At 38.3% G+C, this 21,153-nt stretch overlaps 1 protein-coding gene across 4 annotated transcripts; it reads left to right on the top strand.

Moving 5' to 3' along the window:
* Nucleotides 1–4,252: 4,252 nt before the first annotated feature.
* On the top strand, nucleotides 4,253–20,282 carry arfip2b (ADP-ribosylation factor interacting protein 2b). Of its 4 annotated transcripts, none has more exons than XM_063486294.1 (9): nucleotides 4,253–4,351; nucleotides 7,581–7,691; nucleotides 10,616–10,672; nucleotides 12,243–12,351; nucleotides 15,732–15,847; nucleotides 15,983–16,204; nucleotides 16,321–16,478; nucleotides 17,206–17,380; nucleotides 17,497–20,282. In XM_063486294.1, exons 2-9 carry the CDS (start codon nucleotides 7,593–7,595, stop codon nucleotides 17,650–17,652), a joined length of 1,092 nt encoding a protein of 363 aa, XP_063342364.1. In that variant the 5' UTR covers nucleotides 4,253–4,351; nucleotides 7,581–7,592; the 3' UTR covers nucleotides 17,653–20,282. The 4 variants fall into 4 exon arrangements, with proteins under 4 accessions (XP_063342364.1, XP_063342366.1, XP_063342363.1 ...); XM_063486296.1 differs by having other exon boundaries at nucleotides 4,256–4,550; nucleotides 10,616–10,648; XM_063486293.1 differs by having other exon boundaries at nucleotides 4,256–4,550.
* The last annotated feature ends 871 nt before the right edge of the window (nucleotides 20,283–21,153 follow it).

The raw sequence follows: 21,153 nt of genomic DNA, 5'->3' as shown, positions 1-21,153 counted from the left end.
GCAGGTCTGAAGGTAAAAGGGGGTCCAACCCAGTATTAGCAAGGTACCATAATAAAGTGTCCAGTGTGTGTGTTATTTTTCGCATAAAAATCAGCGGAATTATGGCCCGTGATTTAAAGTTAAGGTGGTACAGCTTTGCAATGAAGAGGACATCCAGCATAAGCTTTTGGGAAAGCAATTTTTGTCAACAGCACACTTTTTTATTCCAAATTACCATCCAGTTTTGGGATGAATTTAAATACAATTAGAATTTAAAGAAGGTTTCTCTATAATTGTGAACATGAAAGTGAGTGCATAAATACCTTTCTGTACATTTTAGTGTACGAGATAGTGACTCACATTTCATTTCACTGGTTGTCCCCCAGAAACAGCACACACTTGTTTTCACATTTCTTTAAAGATCATCATTTATAAAACTATTTTCGTACTTGACTGCCTCTCAGATATCATCTCCCAGGTATTTATGATTTTGTCTGTCTCCCCTGTATTAAACCGCCCCAATGAAATAAATCAAGATTCACTGCACAATACAAGTAAATCACTATCATAACTATAAAAAATTGATGGTATCCGGCCAATCGCGGGTGGGACCACGGCGGCTGTAGGCTATAATCTGGGTGGACAGCACTGTGCACACACATTTGCAGTAGCAGCAGCTGTAGCTAATTATGGTGTATGTGATTATACTGTTAACATGTCTGCAAGCTGTAAAACACTTTCATTGCTTTAAAAGAAGAGGACAAGCTTCCACGTGTCCAGTGGAGCAGGCAGTGACAGAGACTGGTATCAACAAACAAACAAACAAATAAAAGAGGAGAAGAAAACAACAACACTTTTTAAAAAAGAACAAGGAAAATCCCATATGAACAGCTGGAAAACTCATAGTGTATCCCAGCACACTTGCATTAGTAAAATGTTCCAATATGATATTTCACACTCCCTTCCAAAAAAGCCTGAAAGAGTTTCTTTTGGCTTCGCACTGCTTTCAACTTCCCTTCTGTTCATTAATAAAACACTCACTTTTTCCCTTTATTTTCACTTCCCAGCTCTTTCCTCAGACTATGAATGACTGCAGGAGCCGTTTGAAACTCCTCAGCCCATCACTAATCACGGGGCTTTCATTCATAACCTACACATACTGTACAGTCACATCAAGAATATGCTGTGTCTGTGTTATGCTCGCACATTTACCTCTTTCTGTCATCAAATTTCAATGAGAGGCTCAATCACACGCTAATGATCAGCAGGTTCCTGCGAGGGAGTGGAGTGGGCTGAGTATTAATGTGCTCAAACGCACACATGAATTACTGGAGCACTTTGTTACTGCTGTTCACCTTCTGTGAAACAACTATTAATGCACCGCTGAGTCACCAGTATGTCTTTACATATTCACTATTATCATTAATAAAACCTTTTCATTTAAACATGATAGATTTGGTTTACTTTATAAAAACAAACAAACAAACAAAATAAAAGCTTATCAATATTGTGAAATATATGATTATTATTATTATGAGTACTATATATCATTTTGCACTTTAAAATAGGAAAAGACACAAACAGCAGTGGCCCACAAGAGTTTCCTCGTCATTCAAATCACATACTAAAGCACACCCACAGAGGGCAGAGTTGTTACTTAACACAGAGGCAGAAATTTGGACGTTAAACCAACACAAAGAAGAGGACCACATAAATGAGATGGTCCTAAAACTCACTAAAGAGCGGTTGATGGGGCAATCGTGGCTCAAGAGTTGGCAGTTCGTCTTGTAATCGGAAGGTTGCCGGTTCGAGCCCCGGCTCGGACAGTCTCGGTTGTTGTGTCCTTGGGCAAGACACTTCACCTACCGGCTAGAGGAGCCGATGGCGCGATATGGCAGCCTCGCCTCTGTGGCTACAACTGTAGCTTGCCTCCACCAGTGTGTGAATGTGAGAGGGAATGAATAGAGGAATTGTAAAAAGTGCTTTGAGGGTCTCGAAAAGCGCTATATAAATGCAATCCATTATTATTATAAAGATCTGTGAAATTAAAGACCAATGAAAGAAACCACAGATAACCCATCTCCAAAACAGCTGTGATCCTGTGTAAAATGACCCAATTTTTGAGGCGGTGGCTAGCACTGTTGTCTTACAGTAAGAAGGACCCGGGTTTAAATCTTTCTGGATACTCTGGCTTCTTTAAAAATCACTTATAAGCTATAATGTCAGTGTACAGTAATAATGATGTATGCTAAATTGTGTAGAAAATGTTGGGGTTTTTTTTTTGCATATTTCCATTAAACTGAAAACCCTTTTTTCATTTTACAATTGAGTAAAGTGTTGTGCAAAAGTCTTGAGCTACCCTTCAAGTCTTTATATCTTCCTAGAGAAATGAGAATGCAGCAATTTATCGAAACATGTAGAGTATTTCATGCATGTTTACACAAGGGGAAAAACAGAGGCGGAACAATTCTAACAAACTTGAAAGTCAAATGCTGGCATGACCACCTTTATTCCTCAGCACAGCCTGAACTCTCTTAGCCAAGCTTTCTTGTCGTTTCTATTAGTAGTCTTCATGAATAGTTAACCAGGTTTTTTGAAGGACATTCAAAGCTCTTATTTGGATGTTGGTTGCATTTCATTCTGTTCTCTGTCAACATTATTTCACACTGCTTCAACATTAAGAGGTCTGGGCTCTGGGGAGCCTAATACATGACTGATTGTCAGTGTGTTTGGGATCATTGTCATACTGAAAAATGAAGCTGTTGACAATCAGATGCTTTAATATGGTATTGCATGGTAGAGCAAAACCTGATGACACTTTCTGCATTCATAATTCTTCCGTTTTGACAAGATCTCCAATACCACCGGATCAAATGCAGCCCTAAACCATGTCACAGCCTCCATAGACATCTTGTTTTACAGATGGCTGTAAAAACTGCTGTCTTAAATTAGTCGCTGTCCAATTCATATACAATTTGACATACCTCAGCCTTTTCTCTTCCTTAAGAATAGCTTCCTGACACCCACTGTTCCATTGATACCGTTTCTTATGAGACTTCAACAAACTTAAGATGGATCAACTGATGGGCCAGATGCATCCCCCAGGATCTGTTTCAGGTCCTCTTTCCTCTCATATTTTTTTTCCTAATTTTTAAGGGTGTGACTTTCTGATACTGTTCATTTACTGTACATTTTAATTTTTAAGGACATTATGCCAAGACATGCCATATTTTCAGGTAATAGCTTTTTGTAAATCACCAGGATGGTGCAAAAATGTTCAGGTAAAAGGACTGGACTGAAAATAAATGAAAAAGCAGCCAATGTCCAAAGAAAAACTTTGAAAGACCTTCAGAAAAGCTGGAGAACTACCACTGAAGATCACTTATAAAATGCAAGAAAGTCTGGTTCATTGAAAATACAAAGAAATGAGGGGCGAGTCAAGACTTTTGTACATTACTGTACATTCAAAAAATATCATCGTTGCATACTTCATGCTTAGTTTATGTAAAGCAGAACTATTAATAAGCACAAAAGCTATGCCAAACAAGCGACTAAAATTATTTCGTTAATTGCATTGAAGGTTTCAGGTCATGGTGCCCCACTCAATCTTAAGTGAATTTGCAATTGCAGCCACAGCGGGGCAGGGTTTCTTAGACTAAGGAAACCTGCCCCACATTTCCATCCACAGGGGTCATACGCTTTTCTTGGGACAGTTAAAAGAACAAACATCTATGAGGTCACTGAACAAACACATACCTGAGTTTAATGTTCAGCAACCAAGAGTTTTCTGACACGTTCACGTACGCCCTGTCAAGATGCTCCCAAAGATGGGCCGTATCGAGGGCGAAGACACAAAAAACTAAGAAGTCTCACTCAGTTCGAATTTCCTGTAGGATTCAGAGTAGGACTTATCCAGTGGCGTTTTCATTTTTCTTTCTTTAAAAAAAAATCAGTTTATCAACTCAGTTTTAAACTAATGGCCTCTCATGATCAACCAAAGTAATTAATTATCATACTTTGTAGTCATTTGTTAATTAGTGCGCTTTCAGTTGTAACATTTATTTCTCAGTACATGAAACAAATATGTGAAGGCAACTCATTTCGTGTATATGATGTTTTCATATAAAAAAGTAGGTATTTATATAATTATTTAGAAACATATATACATGTTTTAAATGTATTATAATAATTTTATTGTGGCAGTAAGCCGGGAAAGCGCCATTTGTAACGAGTGACCCGCCTGTTCGTAGACGATCTTTGGCTCGGAGTGCGTCTGCGAAATGAAATCCACGGTGTCGTCAGATCCGTAAAGCGTTCCCCCTCTGGCTTCATTAAACAGAAGATATTGGAAAAAAGCTCAAAGACAAGAGCAGTAAGAACCAGACTTTTTCTCGCAATGTCACTGAAACATCCTTAAAGAAGAGTATTGTGTCGTTGCCCACGGACTGAGCACGGACACAGCAGCCTCCTCCGAGCCGCGCGTGAGCTGGGATGCACTGCCGCTAGCCTGCTATTAGCTTACGCGTTAGCTTTCCGAACGGCTCTGTTTTTACGACGGGACCAAGCAGACCGTAAGTCAAGCTGTTTGAGAACTGCCACATTGCCTTTCTGTCTGCGTTCTGCCATATATTGTTTATTTATTTATTAATTTATTTTACTTTCTGCGTCTCTGAACCAGGCTTTGCACGTTGAGCTTGCGGATTTGTTTACCATTTCTCCAGCTTTTTCTCAACAGCTGCATATGTGAACTGGAAGCGGGCCTTCTTTTCACACGAAAATGCATTTCTGCCTTAGTTCAGCAGATTTTTGTCAAATGGGCCCTCCATCACTGCGTTGTTCGCCCGAACTCACCGGCGACCTGAATATAGCGTTACCTGAGAAAACTGTACACCTGTGCTGGCGCACCTGTTAAGCTCGTATTTACTACTGCATCCGGGTTTGAGTACAGCCCCAGCCTGTTCTCCAGTATTTGCCTTAATATTTTTTTTAAGCAATCATTACGAACTCTTAAATTTGCAAATGATTTAAAGTTACTTGCATCCGTCGACTTATTGTACGTCAGTGTTTATTAATAGCGTTTGCCTCTGACGCTATTTTCGAAGCTGCTAATTACGAATAATTAATTAGACTCATTAATTAGATAATTAATGAGACTAATATATAAAATAATGTGCCGTTTGGTATTGATTTAGCCTGTCTAGGTCACTTGATTGAGAGACAAAACCTACTGAACAGTAACTGAAGAATTGTTAAACTATCCGAACCCACAGTACAGGTGCAGTAAGCTGTCTTTGTCTTGGGTGCTGTTGAACAAGAGAAACACGTTTTCTACATTTATTGTAATGTCGTAAGTCAACAGAGATGGCATGGCCAAGAGTACATTCATAAATGGAAAAGCCTCCTCAGGAGAGGTTTTAGCTAATGTAAACATGGACTACGTGTACTATACCTGACTTCAAACAATAGGACATTAATACCAGGAAGGATCTACCAAAACCCTGCAACATACAACAGCTGAAGTTTTAGTCTGCTAGTTAATAGCATAGTTCACAAGGACTCAAAGACTGTTTAAGTTACCAAAGTAACACAAATTGATCACAGAATTTGTAGATAAGTTACTGATATTTCTTATGACCTTTTCACTAACTTGGGTTAGACAGTGAAGCTCTGCTCTTAAAAGTTACTTTAGTTCCCCAAAGCCAGGGACTGAGCCGCCTCAAAAGCCTTGCGCACACTCTTCTCCTCTCAAGTTTGTCACATCAAATGCTGTCATAATAAGAAGAATATATTACAGTGGTATTGGAAACTGTAGGTGAGGGACTCAGCTTTGTATACCTAAGTGGGGTCATGTGTTAAACGGAGTAATTTGCTTCAAAACTGCAGTTCTAAGATCTTTTCACATTAAGAATTAACAATATATACCACAAATCACCCACGCATTCATAATTATCAACCTGCCTTTTTTTTCTTTTGCAGTAAATGTAGGGGAAAAAATGTAGTCTTCACAAATTTATCAGCATTAGAGCAAGTTTGTTTTTTTTGTTGTTGTTGTTTTGTTGGGGGGAATTATAATTATCTCTTCAGTATACATTGTAGAAACTGTGTTTTTGAAAAAGGCTTCCAAAATGCAATTTTTGTATGTTACTACACCCAGAGGAGCTGTTCGGTCATGGAAACCTAATGCCATTAAGCCCCTGGTGTACAGTTTTTGTGCTGATGTTAATGTCAGTGGAGGTTTGAAACTGTGCAGTTGTTGAGTAGGGAGAGTGTTGGTGACGTTTACATTCTCAGCGCCTCAGCACTCGCCAACCATGCTCTCTAACTTTCCGTGGAATACTGTACCATTTTTTGGATGAATTGATGTGGCTCTCAAATACTTCCACTTTGCAGTAATAATAAAACTCGCTTTAACAGTGGTACACTATTACAGTACCACATTTAAATTCAGTGAACTTTTTAGAGTGACCTAATGTTTCACTAATATTTGTGGAGGCAGTCTGCATAGCTTGATTTTTATACGCCTTAGCAACTAGATGGAAAAAATTTGAATTCCGAGAGGCTGTGTTTCTTAAACCTATTGCTTATGTAGTGTCTGAAAAAAGCCCTACTGATACAAGTTTGATTTCCATTTTCACTGTCTAATATGAACTCAATCGCTGACTTCACAGGTAAACCTCTGAAAGTGCTGGGAGAATTAGGTCAAGGCATTGTCCAAAGTTGCACACATGTAGCAAACAGTAAGAAATTTGGTGTATCAGATGCTACTTGAAATGCTACATTTGGTTTTGGCTACATGTGGTGCCTGGGAATAGCATGCCTGAGGGTGGACACGTGACACCCGCTCACTCACTGTGTACTGTTTGGACAATTACCTGCTTTGTTCTTATATGGTCTCAGTCAGATTAGCCTATTAAACAGGTTAAAGACAATTGAATACCCTGCTTGACTGATTTGGGCACGTGTGTTTTCCAATACAGCTCCATCAGGTTATATCTGGAAAAGTTTTTGTGGAAAAATGTCATTATTATAGGCATTAGCTTTAGCATTTAGCTTTGTGCATTAAACTGAACTGTGGCCCTCATTAGTGAATTTATTATTACTGTCAAATATGATGTCCGTATTACTGCATGTTTAGCACTCTTTTTGGGTTTTAAATGAATGTGTGGCAGGCTGCATCAGTTTGAGCCATTAAAATGACTGGAGCGTTTTGATGTAAACATTTTGCTGTTTCCCTTCACTTTGGGTTTTTAGGGAGTGGATGCTGGTCACACAGAGTCGTGTAATTGTGCTTTAGAACAGAGTGGCCACTTAACCGAAGCGGCTCATTGTACTGTCTGCATCTGTGTGTAGTAGGGGGGTCTTTCATAGGTGTGTTGTTTTTATCCCGAGCGGTAGCCTTGCTCTTTGAAAACCACCTCCTCGCTTGTTTGTGGTAATTATAATCCCATCTGCTTAATGGTTGGGCTGTTTAGACTAAGCTCTTTTGGTCTCTTCCCTTCAAAGCGGCACAGTTTTTCTATCTCTGCCACTTTTAATTTATTTACACATGGTAGTTTTTAGTTTACACACTTTGTCTCGCTCTCTCTTTCTCTCTCTCACAGGCATAGTGCATTATGACAGACAGCATTATGAATAAAGCTGCCACAATGGAGATTCCTATCAACAGTAACGGTGACACAGGGACACTAACAGAAGACGACAGCCTTGAACAGGTAGGTCGGGCTGACGCATCAGTTCAGTCTCTTGTGTGTAACACTTGTAGAAAACCCTTTTTGTTTTTTTGAGAAACAACAAACTGTCAGCAAAACCTAATTTGTATTTTCGAGTTGGATAGCTGCCAACAGAGTACACATTATACAGAGCTGTTTATCTTTTTATCTTTTTTGTGTTTGTATTTCTTTGTAAACAGTTTATGGTGTATTATAAAGCTAAAAGGGCTTTTCTGTCTTTTGCCAGGCGCTCAGATTATTTTGTGCTTCAATTTTTATCCAAAGGAATGAAACAAAGGAAAAGCATCGATGTTTCAGCCAGTGGTGGATCTTTCAAATTAGAGCCTGTAGGGAAAATTGAACCTAGATACTTTAGCCTTTTGATTACATCAGGTTTGATTATGTGTTGTTAATGGTGGTTGGCTCAGTAATATTAAAAATGTGTACTTTTTTGAGTTTGAAGTTAATGGGGTTTGAAGAATTAGCCTGGTATGCTTGTTCCTTTCACACCATTCACAGCAAAGTGTGAATAAGTACAAGTTGTATGGACAATACAGATTAGATAATGTTATTATTAACAACTGTGAGCCTTGAGTGCTTTAGTATACGAACTAGTGACCTACTGTTTACTTACCTTTTTCCTTTATTTGACTTAATGCACTGAATGGTCACTCACAGGCAGGATCCAGATCTTACAGTAATTTTAAATGAAGTTAGTTTTCTGCACAGGCTAATCTGTTGTATGACGCGTTGCCTACTACACAATATCACAAAGCCTTGCGTTATGTAGCTTGCATACCAAGAACTGTGGAAAGAGCTTCCATGGGGAAATCAGGTGTTGGAGACCAGCTGTTTCCCTGAGAACAGCTGTTCCCACTAACACACACACACACACATACATACACACACACTTTAAATGGACAAGACAATATGAGATTTGGATTAAGTAAAGTAGTAGTGGATTCTCTGAGAGATATTGGGAACAGATTGTTAGCTGTCTTCCATCTCAAGGCACACCTTGTTGGGCAAACAGACTGAAGATCCTGCCGGAAACACTGGCAGGGAACTGTATTAGGGTATTTGCTCACCAAACTATGTGCTCAGCTCACGCATAGTAAAAGAACAACCTTCCTTCTCGGAAAGCTTACAGTGTGTTGCGTGTCTTCAACCATTTGGTGTGACTACCTCAGTTTAATATGTTTATGTATGAGAAGTGTTCGGCTGCACTGTTTTGTACTGGATATTAACCAGTTGTCATAGCAACTCTGCAATTAATCTGAAACTGGCGATGCTTTGTCCTTGGTTGAAAGCCCTGTGAAATCAGATTGATATCTACTGCGGCAGCACTTGATTTAAAGCTGCACAAGTCTGTTATTTCTCACATGGGATGAAGACTGGCAGGTAAAGAAAAAGCAGGTCCAGTTTCAGATGTTGCAACATCATGTGCATGACAGAAAAAGGATGGTGACTGGCAGCTTGACAGAGACAGCATTGACTGCCAGCAACGTCTTGGCAGCAAAGGCTCTCTGGTGTCTCTTCAGATAACAGCATTTTAAGATGCTTGTACCATCATACACAGTTTCTCACAGGTGGTTACTTGTGCAAATAAATCTTTATTTATATAAATATCCCATGGGTAGTTGTAAAGTTATATCTTTTCATGCTTTGGTTTGACTTGTGGTAGTTTGCCTGCAAAGGAATTGAACCTGTACAAACAAAGTGTCGAGGGAGGGATCGGCATTTACGTCAGCTTTCTTCCACATTAAACAGATGTCATAACACAAGGCAGAGCTGTAAGGAAGAGTTACAATGACTGAATGATGATAAAGCATAGCTAAAACAGACTTTGTCCTTTTTGGTTAAAATGTATTTGCGTAGATATAATGCCCCCCCCCCCCCCTTTTTTTTTTTTTTTTTTTTAAAGGTCTTGGTATTTAATTGTTTGTTTTTAAGCCATTAAAAATTTTGTTTAGAACAGTAGAAAAACAAGACAATGTTGACTTTACCTGTCAAGTTCAAATTTTGTTCAGTTTTTAAATGGTGTTAAGAATATAGGAAGTCCTGCTAATTCAAGCAGCCACGTGGAGCTACAGGTGCTCTTTACCAGTCTGACATCTTTTTCCAGTTTGGGCCAGAGGTAAAGCAGATGTTTCCATAGAAAACAGGACATTGCCTTGACTAGACGGTTGAGGCTATGTGGCCATTGATCACTGTTATGCTTATTAAAGATAAGAGGTTTTATGAACTACTAACACAGGTTGGCTAAACCAATTGATTGGCCTTTGCGGGATGGCCTAGGCCAGCCTCTGTTTGGCGTGAAGGTAAAACATTATTTTGGCACGTTTGTTTCAGTTAAAGTATTGTTTGGGGAATTTTTTTTTTCCGCTTGTCAGAGTTGTGAAATCTGGAGTTGGGGCACTAAAATTTTGCTTGTATGGATTTATTTTTGTGTCTACATTCAGTCCCTTTTAATATTTTTCCCCTCCCTTCTTAATGTTGTCACTTTTAATGTCCATGTCTTGTATGAATATCTTAATGTTTACAGTGTTGTGTTAGAGTCTATATTTTCTTTTTTCCAGACAGTGACAGTGAATATTATAAGCACCTATGGCATCACATTGGAGATCGAATGCAAACATGTTCACCATGTAGACTAGACTCTTGAAATTATCACATAATCTAGTCTAATGATGCAACCTGACAAGCTGTGATATAAGTCATCACTGCTCTCCATCCTGCATCACTGCTGTCTGTGGACATTGCAATGTTTTTTCTGAGATTTCGTTTGCATCCTCCTATCTTGTTTCATATTTCAGTCATGGATTTTTTCCTTTTTGTCTCCTTTTCTGTTTGTTTCTTTTTCTGTTGTTGTTCTTGTTGTGTTTGTCAACCCCCCCCCCTCCCCCCCCTCCTCCATCTCTGTGCAGGCTGCAAAGCTGCAGTGGAGCTTAGATGAGAAGGTAGGGAGCTCCAGAGGCACCAGGGTGAGCAGGCCATTTGTGCATTTGCGTGTATGTTATAGTATGGTGTGTAGTACTGCTCAGTGGTTTGACTTCAAGGGGAATTAAATTGCCTTGCATCGCTGCACTGGTTTGTTTCACAAAATGTCAGATATTTGATCTTTAATTCAAACCACTGTGCAGCTTGCCTGGTAAACTTACTCCTACTAACTGTAGCTAGAAAGAGTCTCCAAAGACTGACATGTTTCGTGAGATATCCGTCAATTTGAGATGTTATGCTCCATTTGATTATTAGATGCAAAGATGTCTAGTGTGTGTTGTTTTCGGTTGCCTAAGGTAGCCCAGATAGTGTGTGTGTGTGAGTGTGTGAGATGCCTAAATTTTTAGTGGGTGATGGTTAACAAAACAAGATTGTTCTGTTTATACTAATGGTCTTTATTGTCATACTAATGCTGTGTTGTTGATGTGATTTTGCTTTACTTGTTTTGATGTGTAAGTCGGTGTTTAATCCAAAAAAAAAAGAAAGAAATATTTAATTCTGCAGGTCTGACTACAAGATGAGTCTTAAAAACCAGATAATGTCCTGAAGCAAAGATTTCAGGACATTAAAGATGGGTCAAATCAAAGCAGTTGTAATTTTTTTTTTTCTGACTCTATGGTTGTATCGCATATGTTATGTGTTTGTTTACAAAGCGGAAATAGCCATTTCCCTTGCAGGGCGTTATTCTGTAATTTCCTTATCACATACTGTGTAGTCTAGGCATGAGCATTTTAAAATGTGGGCTCCTTTGTTCTTTTTTCTTTTTAATGGTCAGAAATAACAGAAAAAACAGACGTCCATTAAGTAACTCTGTTTATCTAAACTAAATGAGGCAAATGTTTAGCAACTTGTCAGATGACCATTTGTTACATCCTCTGCTTTACGTTTTTAGATGACTTAACTCATAGTTAAATTACTTGATATATGAAAAAGAGGCTTTCCTGCAGACATGAGCACATTTTCAGTCTTTTTTTAAGTTCTTAGGCTCCTTTTTTTTTCTCGATTTTCCTTCCTTATAATCCTACATATTTTTTAAATTGCTGATACTTCAGCAGGAAGTCAAACAAAAGAGAACAGCGGCTTAAACAAAACCCGAGGGAGAGAGTGGCTCATAACCCAACTCTGCTCGTGAGCCAAAACTTCAAAGAAGCCTCTGATGGCGATTATAAGTAGAAAATTACTTATTTGTGCTTTTCCTGCTGCGTAGATCACTGAAGTCACTGTCTGGATTAAACTCTGAGTATATTACAGCTTTGTATAGAAGTTCAAGTTTGCAGGAGATTCAGATCACTTGGATTAATTATTGACGGACATGTTAGTCATGTGTTTTCTGTTTTTTCACACACTTTCATACAGTTTTTCCATTTTGCTTCCTAACATTCCTCACATGGTGTTTGTCTTTGTGGATAACCTTTTGACTGAGGCTTTAGCCTATGTTATCTTAATTTGGCTCTCAAGTCACAATCTCCTTTCTGTATATTCCTTCCCCAACCCATCTTTTTATCCCGCCCATCCTTTTTCTTTTTCTTTTTCTGTTAACATTACATTTTGCAGGACCTGCAGCAGGTGATGGTATCAGGTCCCAATCTCAACGAGACTAGCATTGTATCTGGGGGCTATGGAGGAACAGCAGAGGGCATTATCCCCACCAGTTCAATCAAAGGTAGAGTGCTGCTTCACTCTTTGTTCCCATTACTCATTTGTGATGTTTTTTCAGGCTCTGTACTGTGTCTCCGACTACCCACAAGACCCGCAATTAATTTATTATTACCTACCAACTGTGCTTTAAAAGGTAGTGCCTGTTGTTTACTAATCAGTGTTGGTGGTTTGATCCCTGGCTGTTCCATTCTGCATGCCAAGGTGTCCTTGGGCAAGATACTGAACCCCAGTGTCAATTTGTGTGAATGTTAGATAGAAAGCATAGAAAAAGTGCTTGTGTTAAAGGTGGCTAGTATTACTCAGATTACATGTTCTGCTGGAGGATATGGGGTTGCCACATTTATGAATTCTTCGTACCATGATGATGATGATGATAATTTAAAAAAAACAAACAGTTGGGCTGATACCAGTACTGGTGTCTTTTTGCTTTGTATCACCTCTTTTTGTGCCAGCAAAACAAAGAAAGTTTCATTATAGTTAAATAACATTTTACCAGCACACAACTGATAGCACCCAAATGACAAACACTGGCGACCGCCATTAGTAAATGTCATTATTCGCTGATGGGCTAGTTGCAGTCTACAAGACTGATACCAGTGTTTGGCTGGTGTAGCTGTGCATCTCTAATACTGATTTTATGAAAGCACATTTATCCATACAGTGATGCTTCTACTGGAAGTGCTGTTATTCGTAAAACGACTTCTTAAAATGCAGCTAAACCTGTTTGAAAACAAACTGTAGCCTTGATAGCAAGAGTCATGGTGCAGAGGGCTTCAGCATGAAAACTTGGGCCTCTACACTGAAACGGAAATATCACCAAGGCCGTGCAATAGCCACATTGTTTGTACTTTTGTGAAAATAGTATTTTTTTTTGTTCCTTTGGCAACTAAAGAACCATTAAAAGAAATGACTTAATCCATGATGATGTTGTTTTTATGTATCTGATAATGGTGATCATAGATATTACTGAAGCTGGGTTATCTGTCCTTTCATCAACCTTAAAAAGATTTGTTTTGCAATAAGAGGAGTAGAGGTTTTTGTTGTTGTTGTTGTTTCAAATGATGGTGCATATAAAGAAAGTTTTAGATGGAAATAGTTAAAACTTTATTTAATAAAAATAATTCTTTATCCCTCCCTCTCTCACAGGCCCTGCTGTGCACTACAATGCTGAGTTTAACAAAAGGATCCCAGTTACAGGATTAGGTGCCTTAACCTTATTGTTGTTAATAATAGAGAGCTTATTTCCAAAATACTATTTCTTTTTTACATTTCGCATTGTTTTTACAGTTACATCTGTAAATGCCATTGACAAGGTTAGTTAGGGTAAAGTAAGGTGATTAAAGAAGATCTCGAGTGCATTAAAAGTGCATTTTGATTTCTTTCTGTCTTTGATCGTTCTCAGAGTGTGGATAGCTCATTTTGGAAATATGCTCTGTGTAGAGTGTCCTTTTTTCTTTCTTTCTTTCTTTTTTTTAGGTGACTGGGAATTGACTTGTCTGCCCTTTTTCACCATTTTTTCCTCTTTTTCAGTGGAAACAAGGGCATTGCACCTACCTCTGCCTGCTGCTCTTTTTGTAGACACCTTGTGGCTTTTTCTGTAACAGTATTTCTTTCTCATTTGTAGGTTTTGGGTTGGTTTCTCTTGTAAGGTGTGGGTGTGCACCCACTGAACCAAATCCATCTTCATGCTTATTAACTTACTCAAGGAGGTTATGTTTTTTTGTAGTGTGTGTGCCATTCTTTGTCCAAGTAGCTTGAAAAGTTTTAAATGAATTTTGATAAAACTCTGCGTGGGTGTAGAGGGGGTCATGTTAATAATACAATAAAATTTGACTTGCATCCATCAAGGTCTACAAGGTCATCTTAGTAATTTATTGATCAAAACAAGTGACAAGTTATAATTTAGAAACTATTATTCTTACAAGTATCTTGTGTGTTGTCAACACTAAGTATCATGTCACATTTGACCTCTGACCTTTCCTTCAAGGTAAATAGATTGATCTGAAGTGATAATAATATAATAATACGTAGCCATTTATTAAAATTATTTTTCTTACTTCCATTATTTGCCTTTAAACATATAGGCATATAGTGAATGATATATGGGGATTGTAAGTGTCACGGTACTATAGACTTCTGACCTTTTCTCTAAGGTCAAATAAGGTAAAACTTTCTTAAAATGTCTTATCCTAATCTGTTTATATTGGGAATGTTTAGGAAATTATACTGATGTGTGTAATCCATGCAAACATCTGTCATGCTACCCTAATATGAATTTTACTGTACTATGAACATCTTAAAGTATGTTTAAAAAGACCAAAGAAAACAAAATGTATATACACAAACTACAGCCCTATTCCCATGAAAGTAAATACTGCCCCGAGAGTGAGCTCCCTTGGCTTGAGCTTTTTACATTTTACACTCTGTTAGTTTTTCCCATCTGCTGTTGTTTAGTAAAAGCTTTAACCAGTTCGCTCCACACACAGTATCCTAGCAGTTAGTGTGATTGCAATTCAAACTCATTCTGGTGATCATTGCTCATTTCTCTGCATTGTTCACTGACTGTCATGTACTTAATGTTGCCTTTTCATCTTTGTACTTTTCTATTTTTGTGCTCCACCTTCTTTTTGCAATTCCCTCCTACATGCATGATTCTTATCCCTTTCTCCCTTTGTTTATCTTGTGGTCTTGTTTGCATTTTCCCACATCTTCCTCGTACCTCGTTATTATTTTACTTTTGACATTTTTCAACCTTAACGACTGTTTAAAACATAAATATCAAATTACCCTAAATATTCCCTTAATTAGTAAAAACATGTAAATTCCACTCCCACTCCTTACCATAATTAATGCTCACTGAAAATCACTCTGTCGTCCAAACCCCCATTTAACGTCATAGAGCTGCGTATGAAGGCCAGGCAAAGTAGCAGTCCTGCCATCTGTCCAATCACACGAACATCAAGGTACTGAGGAGGGACAAATTATGTTCGCAGCCTCTACATTGATTAATTAGATTGCCACTATAACAGTGTGAATATTGCAGTATTTCTTTAATCAGCTCCATAAAAAGGATTTGGTGTCTTCCAAAAAAATCTTGTTTTTCTGTTCTGCCAGTATTTCTATCCAGTTTAGTTTCAGTATTTTCCTGCTCTGTAGTCACTCATTAACGCTCTCTGATTTGTGTTTAAGGGTTGGCCGTGGCTTACAGAATAACAGATGTTAAATAATCCTCAGTCTAAACTTTCTTAGATCCTGGACACTTTCAGTGGTTAAACTATCCAGTTCTATCTGATTTTGGATGGGGTAATTTTGCTGTCCAAGAAGGTTTTGCTTGTGTTCATTTACCATGTGTTTGTGTTACTATATTTGGGTGTTCCACCTCAGGTTCCAACATGCACCACAGCAGCAGCAGCTCATCAATGACGGCAGAGGAAACGACCCGCGGTGTGGCTGTGGAAAAGCTAGAAACAGTAAAGAAATGGAGTCTGAATACTTACAAGGTATCTGAGATTTTGTTATATTGACTGAGTAGAACTGTGATTAGAGAATAGCGTTATTGTAAAATGGTAATTTTTCAAATTTAAATTTATTTTTGTGTAACTCATGTCTCTTTGTTCCTTCCCACCGTGTCATAGTGTACAAAGCAAATGATCTCAGAGCGTTTCGGTCGGGGTTCCCGGACCGTGGACCTGGAGCTGGAGGCTCAGATTGAGGTGCTGAGAGACACTAAACGGAAATACGAGAATGTGCTACGACTGGCCAGAGCTCTGACCAACCATTTCTACAACATGGTGCAGACACAGCATGCGCTTGGCGACACCTTTGCTGACCTCAGTCAGAAATCTCCCGAGCTTCGGGTGAGATGTCACTTTGTATTTTAATGGTTTGTGGCTTTGTTGGTGAGCCACACTGATGCCAGTATGATTATTAGGTTTATTTTAGTCATTTAAACACTTTTTTATTTTGCTTACAGGATGAATTCGGCTACAATGCAGAGACTCAGAAGTTGCTGTGTAAGAACGGAGAGACTTTACTTGGTGCCATTAACTTCTTTGTGTCCAGCATCAATACGTTAGTCAACAAGACCATGGAGGACACCCTGATGACTATCAAGATGTATGAAAATGCAAGGTTAGTACATGGAGTACATAATTAAATCAGGGGCCTTAGCATTATTCTAAATGGATAATTGTGTTTCATACCTGCTCTTTGCGTAAATCTGAAACTGCTTGCTAACAAGTTTACTATATCCACTTAAAAGATGGCAATAATGTCAGTAATGATGCATTTGGTGTGCTTCTACTGCCCTCCAGTGGCCAATATGATTTGTTAAAATAGTTTAATATAAAATATCTAAAATTTTATTTAATATATAATGTAAACAGTAATATTTTCAACTAGATAAACTATGAATGTATTTATTAATGTGAAGAAATACACAAATGGTTTAAGCAAGATTGGATGCAAACTGCATGTTGGCTGGTTGAATAAACCTCATCCTTCAGCAACTCTTAATTTAATGGTTGTGTCAAAATCGCCCATTAGCTGTGACTTTTTCAGACCAACAGTTAGACCTTCGAGTCAATAGATCATTCGAATCATTAGGAAATATTTCTGAACGACCAGCTATGGGGCAGAGTTGGCATATTATATATGTCCCAAACTGACAGATGAGAGAAATTACTTTTTTGATTTGTAGCTGTGAAAGAGAAACCGTTATTATGTTTGATCCTTTATCTCCAAGGACCTCGCTAAAATCTCCTATTTTAATTTTATTTATGATGAAATTTTAAAACAAAGCATTATTCTGTCAAGATTGTTGCACTGTATCATCTCCTCTCCTTTTGTGTACTTTTAGACTAGAGTATGATGCCTACCGGTCAGACCTTGAGGAACTGAGTATGGGTCCAAGAGATGCTGTAGCCATGGCCCGTATAGAAGCTGCTCAGCAACAGTACCAAGTCCAAAAGGACAAGTACGAACGTCTTCGCTCAGATGTTGCCATTAAGCTCAAGTTTCTGGAGGAGAATAAGGTTAGAAGCATAATTACGTCATCATGAACGAAAAAACACCTTTATCCAGGTTTAATTTAAGTTCTGTCATTCATGATGTGCACAGACTAAGTCCCTAACTCTCTGGTGTCTTTCAGGTGAAGGTGATGCATAAGCAGCTCCTTCTCTTCCATAATGCCATATCAGCATACTTTGCTGGCAACCAGCAGCAGCTTGAGCAAACGCTGAAGCAGTTCAATGTAAAGTTGAAGCCCCCAGGCGCTGACAAGCCCTCCTGGTTAGAAGAGCAGTGAGAGGCCCTCGCTGGACCTCCTGTAGCCTCCTTCTCAGCCAACAACTCCACCTGTTACCTGTTGAAACCCCCAATTTAACAGAGGACCACTACAGAGAGAAACAAAGAAATAACTGGTTGGATGAAGATTCAAGATGAATGCATGGCAGAATGTTTGGACGGATGAATAACAGGGTATTAGTCGTGAATGAGCTAAGTGCAGCAGGAAACCAAGTGGCCAGTTTCATGAAGAGTCAGAGGGCTTTTAGTGCCTCTTTTCCCAGTTTCCCTTTTTTCACTTTAACCTCTCTTTGTGCTTTGTTCCCTGAAAATCCTTTAACCGTTCCCTTCCCTCTCTTATACTTGACTCAATCCCAATCTATCTCAACACTTTTTTGCTGTGTGAGTCATGTTTATGGCCATCATTGTATTCCTCAAGTGCTCCCAGTTCTTAACTTAAACCGGGGACACACACACACACACACACACACACACACACACACTCACTCAGATATCAGTAAACATCACTTCAAAACTCCCAGACCTTATCTCTCTCCTAGTGTGCCTCCTTATATATGAGCTGATCAGTTAAAAGAAAGCATGGCCTGAAGGAAGAAAGACAAGTTCAGAAAAAAGATTTCCAACTACACATGAAAGGGTTTTTACATGGTTCACTGGAATCTTCAAACTATCAAATCAATGTACATTTCAAATTGAAGTACTGTTTTATTTTTCAAATACATACGTGATTGTTTGTAGCACATAAAAAAAACACAATGTTGTGTTTAACCATTTGGTTAATTTGGCATCTGATCTCCTTTTTTTCTTAATTATTTTCCATCTGTTCAGCTGTACTGTATGTCTCGTGTTTAAAGTGAAGGAAGGTCTGCTGTTTGGGACAATATGTGCTGGTCTTCTGGATTACAAGCACTGCAGTGCTCGGTCTGTAATTTTTACTCATAACATGAAAATCCTTCGACTTTGAATCTTATATGCAACAATCGTTGATGATTCCACAGCTTTCCAAAGTCATACTGGTTCAAGTCTTTACTAATTTTATTTTATTTTCCCAAAGAGAACAGATAGGCCTGTTTGTTGAATGACAGGACTTAATGTGTTTACATTGGTTAAGCCTGGAGCATCCCTGTGAAAGATGGGTATTTCAAGCAAACTTGACTGGATTCACTTAACCGGAAATAATAAATTTCACTCTTTTACATTTGCACATGGTACATTAATATGTGCATTTTTGTTTTTTTATCTTTTTAACGTTAACAAGGGCATGTTATTGGGTCATATCATTCAGTCCTCCTGAAGCAGAACACATTCGTCTATAGTTACCTTTCTTCATACTGAAGATTACTGTAGCTGTCTGATATAACTCATACTAATATTTAAACCTCTTGTGATTAGTGGTTGGGGTTGGATGTAATAACACTAATGATCCATCTGTGTTTTCTTCTCTTAATGTAAACATTGTTATAGTAGTAAACAATCATCAGTCATTGACAATTAAAATATAGCACATGTTGAATTTTTAATCATCACTGTATCATGTTTATTATATGTTGAATTCAACATGTTGTACACAAAATTATCCAGTTTACAGTACAAGAAAGACATTTTGCAGATGACATGCTAAAATGAATTCCTTTACCAAACCAAATCTGTAATTGATCTACTCGAAACAACCTCTAAATTTAGAAAGTGACGTGGCAAACCTCTGTCAACTTGAAGGGAGAACCTAATGTAGTGAATGTTTAACCATGCTGCATTTAACTCATGGGAGCCTCTAGTGACAGATGGGAGTGCTCCACGAAACCTCCATCAGTTAATGGGTGACTTCTCTAGCTTCTTGTCCCTGCATTTGCATGACAGACAGCAGTCCAAAGTATAGGTGCAGATATGTGCGCTCTCACTGATGTTGTGCTCCTTGCCTTCTGCGCGCTAGCTCGCATGGACTACGTCTGTTGATTTCAATTTTGGAAACGACTGAAGAAAAATCCACAACGTTTCACTTTAAACGTGTACTCGTAAAGACAGCTTAGAAAAGCAAATGGTGAAATTCTAAAGTTTGTTTGGCTGCTGTTTTTATTTTTTTCCTGAATTTTATGAGTTTTGGCTAAAGAAGTCGTTCAGCATGACCCTGGCCTTTCTCGTGGCTAAAACTGCAGTTTCACTGGCCAGCTGCTGGTCTGTTTGACCATCACGAAGCAATATTAACAAGATGTGACTCCTCTTTTCCAAAAGCTGTCCTTTTGATATTCCTAACCCTTACACCAGACTGAATGGCAATAGGATTTGGGTTTGTTTCACTGTGGTAAATCCGCCTCTAAGTTTGGGGAAAGAACAGCCGTGTGAAAAGTGAAAAACATTTGAAGTAACTTTTACTAGCAGCCTCGCTAGTCCTCTAGATTGTTGTCGAGAAAGATCAAGATTTATAAAACGAGATGTTTTATTTGTGTACAATCAATGTTTTCTAGGCTGAGCTGGTGTATTGTACTGTATGGATGATTGCAGACAAAATATTTATGATGATAAATGAAGTGGTGTCATGGATTGATGTGATATTTTGCCTTCATTCCTCACTCACACCTGAAAAGTCCTACCCCACCCCAAGGGAACAGAAATTAAAAGTACACATTTTCAAAAGCTTTGTCTTCATTTTATTCTGTTTTGTGTTGCACTAAGAGTGTGTGTGCATTTGTTTACTTCCTGAAAGTAGATGAAGAAGTAACTCTGGAATCGGCCGAACGAACTTTAGTCTTATAATTAACCAGGTATTCAGGAAGTATCTTAACCATCATTTGTTCAAATTGCTCTACAGTTGGATTCTTTCTCAGAGTTACCTAAACTACTGTGCAAGTCATGATCCACCTATCATTTCTCTATATTTTACTATGAAATGTGGAGATGGGTACAGCAAATTATTGAAAGTTACCAGAAGAATTACAGTCACCCTTCCACTGACACCATTTCTGATGAGGCTTTGGCAGAGGGCACTGAAGGGCCAGATGTATCTTGCAGCTCCTGTGTGATGCTGTGCAGGACCCTCAAGCTCCCAGGCTTCTGGTAGAGGACCTGAGCTTGAATAATTATTATAATTTTTTATACATAATATATAATCTATTTTTTTAAGAGATGACACTTGTTTACGTTTCTTTTTTTAAAGAACACACTGCACACCATGATATAGGTCAAGTTTTTGGTTCATAACTCTTAATGGTTTTTTAGTCCCAGTTTTATGTGTGTAAAACTGTTAATTTTGGTATTTTTGTAGATTCGTCTAAAGAACTGAGAATAAATGTGCTTTTGTAACCAACTGCTAGTAACAAAGTGTACAGAGTACATTTTAAAAATCATTATTTGCCAAGTGTTCTGTTAAGGCTTGGCTAGAATGGGCCCAGTAAATACTCCAATTTAGACAATTTTGGAAAATGTGAAAGAGGACTTTTAAGTTTTACAGTTTTTCCTACTAATAAAGACCATGACTGTTCATACTACATTGATTGATTAGATGGTT

The sequence above is a fragment of the Pelmatolapia mariae genome, linkage group LG10_11, assembly GCF_036321145.2.
Source record: "Pelmatolapia mariae isolate MD_Pm_ZW linkage group LG10_11, Pm_UMD_F_2, whole genome shotgun sequence".
Classification (NCBI taxonomy): domain Eukaryota; kingdom Metazoa; phylum Chordata; class Actinopteri; order Cichliformes; family Cichlidae; genus Pelmatolapia; species Pelmatolapia mariae.
This window is presented reverse-complemented; position numbering and strand designations above follow the sequence as displayed.

Coding starts and splice junctions, on each gene's coding strand:
- arfip2b (XM_063486294.1), top strand. CDS start 7,593: ATGACAGACAGCATTATGAATAAAGCTGCCACAATGGAGATTCCTATC. Junction 10,673..12,242: donor GGAGCTCCAGAGGCACCAGG/GTGAGCAGGCCA, acceptor TACATTTTGCAG/GACCTGCAGCAGGTGATGGT. Junction 17,381..17,496: donor AGTTTCTGGAGGAGAATAAG/GTTAGAAGCATA, acceptor GGTGTCTTTCAG/GTGAAGGTGATGCATAAGCA.